At 40.6% G+C, this 6924-nt stretch overlaps 1 protein-coding gene across 1 annotated transcript; it reads left to right on the top strand.

Moving 5' to 3' along the window:
* On the top strand, positions 1–4967 carry LOC308703196 (phosphatidylinositol 4,5-bisphosphate 3-kinase catalytic subunit gamma isoform; the record flags this gene model as incomplete). Its single annotated transcript, XM_081386518.1, has 10 exons — positions 1–1932; positions 2061–2126; positions 2274–2499; positions 2577–2671; positions 3138–3293; positions 3366–3456; positions 3664–3794; positions 3938–4049; positions 4389–4546; positions 4710–4967. The coding sequence occupies 10 exons, from the start codon at positions 1–3 to the stop codon at positions 4965–4967; spliced, it is 3225 nt and encodes a 1074-aa protein (XP_081242644.1).
* Positions 4968–6924: the final 1957 nt, after the last annotated feature.

Below are 6924 nucleotides of genomic sequence, written 5' to 3'. Positions count from 1 at the left end.
ATGGAGAACAAATGGGATGCACACCAGCAACAGGAACCTTGCTCCGATAACAGTCTTGTATTTATTTGTAAGTTACCGACCAGGGAAGGATTTCAGTCACTGGACAGACAGGAACCTGTTCAGATCAAACTCCCAGCACAATGCAGCGTCCATCAGCTTCGTGTGCGCCTGTGTATGCTAGCACAGGAGAATAACAGAATTTCTGAGCCATTTGCACTTCTGGACCCAGAACGATATAGTCTGTTGTACCGCAAGAATGAGGAGTGGTATGAAATTTATGACGACTTTCAGGTTTTGCGAACTCTGGATGCACCCTGGTTCCAGGGTACTGATGGTCTTCAGACTGTCTGCGTCACTGTGTTGGCTCAGAAAACCACCTCTGAGGAGAGAATTCGCTTCCAGAGCATTCTGAACGAACTAATCGGCCATGATTTGGACTCCTCAGACAATAATCGTTTAAGTGAGCTAGGCTATACCCGAAGAAAGTTTGCCACACCGCGAAGGGAAGAACTGAAAAACCGGGATCCTATTGCTTATGCCACTGAACCATGGACAACTTCCACAGTGCTCCCAAATGACCAGCAAGTTCACCTTCAGCGAAAACTCTCAGTGATTCTTTATTATAATAATTTGAACATTTCCATTAAAACTGACTTGACACACACCCCCAGTGATCTTCTCAAGATCATCTGGGAATCATTGCCAAAGGGTGACCTGTCATTCGAAGGTTGGTCTGTTGATCACGTCCTCAAGGTGTGTGGCAGAGAGGAATTCTTGAGTGGAGACTTTAAGCTCTCAGACTATTTGTGGGTCGGGCACTGCCTTAAAAACTCACAGGAGCTTCATCTCTCAGTGGTTGCTGTCTCATCCCTTCCAGATAACACAGTAAGTAGAGAGTACTGGCCTCTAGTGGACAGCCTGACTGGTCTCTCAAACTCCCACGAGGAACTTTCCCTTAAAGGGAAGGAAGTAGAGGACATTGTGATGATTTCTTTGTGGGACTGTGAGAGAAAGTTCAGGGTTAAACTCTTAGGGTTTGACATCCCAGAACTACCAAGTAAGGTGCCACCACTTGTTCATGTGGAAGCCACCATAATATATGGTAGAAAGATTGTGTCATCGGTTTGTTCAACTCGAAAAGAGTTTACAGATGAAGTGCTGTGGAACGCCTGGCTGGAATTCGACATTTTGATCAGGGATATCCCTCACGGAGCGAAATTAGGCCTCACAATTAATGCCGGTACCACAGAAGGCACATCAACCAAGGACACAAAGTCGAACTCCTCAAAAGTACCAGATTACCAGAAGGGAAAAGGGCAAGTACTATACTTTGTAAACCTCCAGTTGATTGACCACAGATCCCTTCTTAGCCAAGGTCCACACACTCTGCACATGTGGCCTTTCCCAGAATGGGACGAGGAGGCATTCACTTATGAAGCGGAAAAGCTTTCTACCGCCACTAACCCTGATGTAGCAAAATCAATGGCAATTACCTTCATGCTGGATCGCTACAGCTTTCCTGTTGTCCTGCCGCACGGCAGGAGCTCCTCTTTTAGTGGTACGTCTCCTGTCTCGGGCTCTTCAACACTTGACCTTTTAGGAGAATCCAGACTCTCTTCCCCATCCAATGAGGGTCCTGCAACAACACCCTACACAAAGACAGGTTGCCTCAGGAGGCTCAAAGAAGAAAGTGTCCACTATGCCTCAAATTTACCTCAGTTTCTTCGCACGGTCGACTGGATGATGCCAACTGTGGTCCAGGATGTTCACTGGCTGTTGAGTAACTGGGAGCCAGAGGACATAGAGCTGTTTGTGGCCCTTGAGCTCCTGAGTGTGGATTTTGCAGACACGAAGGTCAGAAGACTGGCAGTTCAAAGATTAGATATCCTATCCAATGATGAGGTGCTTAAGTACCTGCTGCAGCTGGTTCAGGTAAATTGTTGTAAAAGAATACTGACCTATACAATAATGCAAGTGTCAAAGTAATGAGCTGCCTTAAGAGCACTTTCTTAGGTTTTTCTCCGACTGTGAGTTCTAATAAAGCATGCTATTTTCTGCAGACCCTTAAAGTCGAGCCATATCATGATAGCTGTCTGGCAAGATTCCTTCTCAAAAGAGCACTAAGGGTGAGACATATGTTTCCAGCTATGCATACTTCATTAGACAATGCTTTATAATTTTCACAATAATACATTTCACCTGTCAAAAGATAAAGGTTAGTATACTAACATTTATATATTTACATATACTGTTGCCATTTCCTGAAAACACAGAGCAGACGGATCGGACACTTCTTTTTCTGGTATTTGCGAAGTGAGGTGGCAGGATGCCCATTTTTCCGCCAGCGTATGGCGGTTATCCTGGAGGCATACCTATTGGGCTGTGGAGAAGCAATGCTGACTGAATTCCAGCGTCAAGTACAAGTCGTCAATTGTCTGCACGATGTGGCTCTAGCAGTAAAGTTGCTCTACCCAGATAGGACAGACCTTCCATCAACAGGTAAAGTTCAAACAACTGTGCAATCAGTACTATTTGTGTTTTATATATTCATCTACATTATCGTGTATGTGTGTCAGCTCCTCAGAAGCTGCAGGAGTTATTGGAGGAGTGCAATTTACCCTCTGACTTCCTGGTGCCTTTTGATCCTTGTGTCAGAGCAGGAAGTATCATAGTGAGTTGATCATATTTATCTATAGATATAGTTTCCAGTATATGCTTGAATATTAAAATGTTATCAGATTGTTTATATAGCATACTTATAACAAACATAAGCTTCTCTGTGCTGGGGTTTGATTTACTCCCAACCAAACTGCAACTTGTTCCCAACATAAACTGTTTGTAGGCCTTCTTAAACTGATTTGAAAAAAAAGTAGCCCTTAAATACATAGTATACTGTACTCTTATTATTCATTCATCCTCATGCCGTTCCAAACATGTATGACACAATAACATATTTTGAAAATTATTTTCATTGTTTGGATAAAACCAGTTGACACATTATTCAAAATGTCTTCATTTGTGTTTGTCTGAAAAAATAAAGTCATACAGGTTTGAAATGACATGAGGGTGAGTAAATGACGACATCATTTTCATTTTTGGGTGAACTATCACTTTAACTCAAACTGTGCTTGACACAGCTGAAAGAATGTAAGGTGATGGCCTCTAAGAAAAAGCCACTCTGGCTTGAGTTCTCCTGCATAAAGTCAGAAGCTCCAGACTCTCCAGACCCTCCTACTGTCGGCATCATCTTTAAGCATGGAGATGACCTCCGACAGGACATGCTCATTATCCAGGTAACCTAGCAACTATTCAAAAATAACAGACTGATTTTCACCAGCAACTTAAAACAAAATGTTGTTTTTCAGACTCTCAAGGTCATGGACTCAATTTGGCAAGAAAAGGGTTTAGACTTAAATCTGGTGCCTTATGGATGCATTTCAACAGGATATAACATAGGTAATGCTCTCAAAGGTCTTACTCTTGTTCTTATAATAGCAGTACATTCGGCAGTGAAAGCACTTAAAAAAATTGTCATCAAAGCAAAGCACATATATAATAAAAAATGTAAAAAAAAATTTTTTTACAGCACTCAGGGATACTTGATTCTAAATTACGTGGTACTGTTGTCTCTGACATTTAGCTGTATATCGGTCTTTGACACAGGAATGATTGAGATTGTGCGAAATGCGATCACTATTGCCTCAGTTCAGAAGAGACAGGGAGGTATGGCAGGAGCTTTCAAAAACAATGCCTTGTATGACTGGCTTCAGTGGAAGTGCCCATTCCAGGAAAAAGTAAGCAGATATAGTGTACTAATACTATCTCATGTGAGCCACCCTCTCTCAGTCAGCTGCCTTCAACCAGATCTGAGATGTCTCGTCTGATAAGCATATATCTGATGATTCTCTTCCTTATGTCTTATACTTTGGTGCAACAGCACTTTCAAGCTATGGAGAAGTTTGTGAACTCATGTGCCGGCTACTGTGTGGCCACATATGTGCTGGGTATAGGTGATCGGCACAACGACAACATTATGATCACTGATCAAGGTAAAAGAACAAGTTTTTGAAAAAAAAAACTTTTTGCATGATGTCAGTTTTTTTTTTTTTTTATCTGCAGAACCAGTAAACAATGCAGACAAACATATTACAAGAAAATTATCTATGAAATGCTTCAGTCATGATCTTGTTACAGCTGGTTACTAAAATATAATGCATGCCATATTTGACATCTGCCATCCATCCAAAATCCAAAAAAGTATTATAGAAATATTTTTGTAGAGAGATTTCAATAGCACAGAACATGGGCATGAATACATGTACTAGTGTTTTACTAATGAACGTGTCTACAGAGAATCTAACAAATATTAAGTCTACTGTTCTTCTCAGGCAACTTGTTTCACATTGATTTTGGCCACATCTTGGGCAACACTAAAAGCTTCATGGGGGTGAACAGAGAAAGGGTGCCCTTTGTCCTCACCCCTGACTTCCTGTACGTTATGGGCAGGGTGAAAGGCCGTCCCAGCCTTTACTTCAAGAGATTTATGGTATGTTCACTGTCAAAACCTTCTCAGTTTTACAATGTTCTATCTGGATTAGTGACAGAGTAACAAGTAAAAAATAAAAATAATTGTATGTTCAATCTCGCAGACACGTGATTTGAACAAGTCAACAAAATGCTACAGCCTCAAGTATCTGTTCTTTCTTTAGGACACCTGTATCAATGCCTATCTATCCCTCCGGTCTCAGTCTCGCCTTTTTATCACGCTCTTCTCTCTAATGCTTCTCACGGGAATCCCTGAGCTCAGCATGTCACAGGACATGCTCTACCTACGTACTGCACTGCAGCAGGATCAAGGGGAGGACGAGGCTCGGAATCACTTCCTGCAGCAGATTGCACTTTGCGAGCAGAAAGGTTGGACTGTGCAGGCAAACTGGTGGTTTCACTTGATGGCAGGCATTAAATAGAAAACATGAGGAACTATGTACCTTTCTGACAGATAATGTAAGTTAGTAAAGAGAATGTGTCTGCATGCTACAATTCAACTTAAAGGCACAGTTCACCCAAAAATTAGATTTTGATTATGTCATTTACTCACCTTTATGTCATTCCAAACTTGATTTTGCTGATTTTATTTTCTACACTGAACACAATGAGATGATAGTCAGGAAGTTCATGCTGCTGTCCAGGCAGGAGTCAAAATTCTAAAAGGACAAAAAGCAAGCACCATTGGTCCATTTGAATCCACTATTACAAGTCTTCAGGAGCCATTCTTATGTAAAGAATAGACTGAAATTTAAGTTGTTACTTACTGAAAATCTTTCCCTCTGCTGTAGGTCTCAAAAATCATTTATGCAACTTAAAGGGATTGTTCACCCCAAAATGAAAATTCTGTCATCATTTACTCACCCTCAAGTTGTTCCAAACCTGGAGATTCTTTCTTCTGCTTAAAACAAAATAATATATTTAGAGGAATATGGGTAATCAAATAGATGATAGGCCCCATTGACTTCCATAGTAGAAAAAAAAATACAATGGAAGTCAATGGGGCACATCAAATGTCTGGTAACCAACATCTTTCAAAATATCTTATTTTCTGTTCAACAGAAGAGAGAAATTCATACAGGTTTGGAACAACATGAGGGTGAGTAAATGATCTATTGAACTATTCCTTTAACTCCACAAATTCAGATTTGGCACATTAATGTAGTATGGAAAACCCAGACTAAATATTCTCTTGTTTTTCCATGGAAGGAAGAAATTTAGGAAGGTTTGTAACAATGTGAGGGTGAATTTTCAACTTTGGGTGATCTATCCTTTAAAATGTAACATTTTATCATTAAAATTGCATGGAGAAAAATGTTGTGTTCAAAATAAACAATAAATCTTTGTTTGCTACATGTTATTTTTTTCCCCATTCAACACTTATCAAAGAACCTGTGTCACAAATCACAGATAAATTTAGAGCATCTTGAGTGTTAGAAAGACCATCAGTGTATCATGATAATGCTGTAATAATAAGACTGACACACCAAGAAATGAGACTGCGCAGGTAGACAGCGTAACCACATGCTCTCATATGAGTTCCATTCTGCTATTTATAGTCGTTGCCTTTAGAGGGCACCCTGGCCCATATTCACCTCACATGCACTGGGTCACGAGACAACAGACCTAAAACACGTTGCTTGTTAACAATAGACTCTGAGATAAAACAGTTTTAGTTCATTAACAGCATTAAAAGTGTAACATAAAAATGTGAAATTCTCCCCATAAAGGCTGTTTTGTTGTATTGCCATGGCTGTTGGTGAGGGTAGGGAGAGAGGGGAGGGGTGTTTGGTGGGTGTAGGGGTGTTTTCAAAGCCAGCAGTTTGGGGGGCATGGGCGGGGGGCTGTCAAGTCTGTCTGAGAGACTGTTTCCAGACAGACAAGCCTCCATGCTTCTCTTAGCTTCTCATCTCTCATCCACTGCATCCTCACATCATGCTGTTCTTCATTCAGTTTTTCCTTTGTTTTTATTCGTTGAGGTATTTTTCTTTTTTGACTAATTTTTAACCCCGTTTGTCTTTAAAACAGCACAGAAATTCATTGTTTCATTTATTTCACTCTTCCTCGCTTCCTTTTTCTCACTCACTCACTCAATCACTCACTCACTCACTCACTCACTCACACACACACACACACACACACACGCCAAGACGGCATCACAGTGCTGCTGATGAAGGATGAGCACATGGTCACCCCACACACTGGCTGTGTACCTTTCTTGGGACTGTCCTTTCTTAAGAGATCTACAAGAATTCTGAATCTCTTTTACCGCACTTTATCGAAAGGTAAGACTATTCACAATAGCTTGTAAGTTGACGAAAATATATATATATATATATATATATATATATATATACATTGACTTTCTGCTGCAGTTCA

This window comes from Scardinius erythrophthalmus (assembly GCF_964197995.2).
Source record: "Scardinius erythrophthalmus genome assembly, chromosome: 15".
NCBI classification, from domain to species: Eukaryota; Metazoa; Chordata; class Actinopteri; order Cypriniformes; family Leuciscidae; genus Scardinius; species Scardinius erythrophthalmus.
This window is presented reverse-complemented; position numbering and strand designations above follow the sequence as displayed.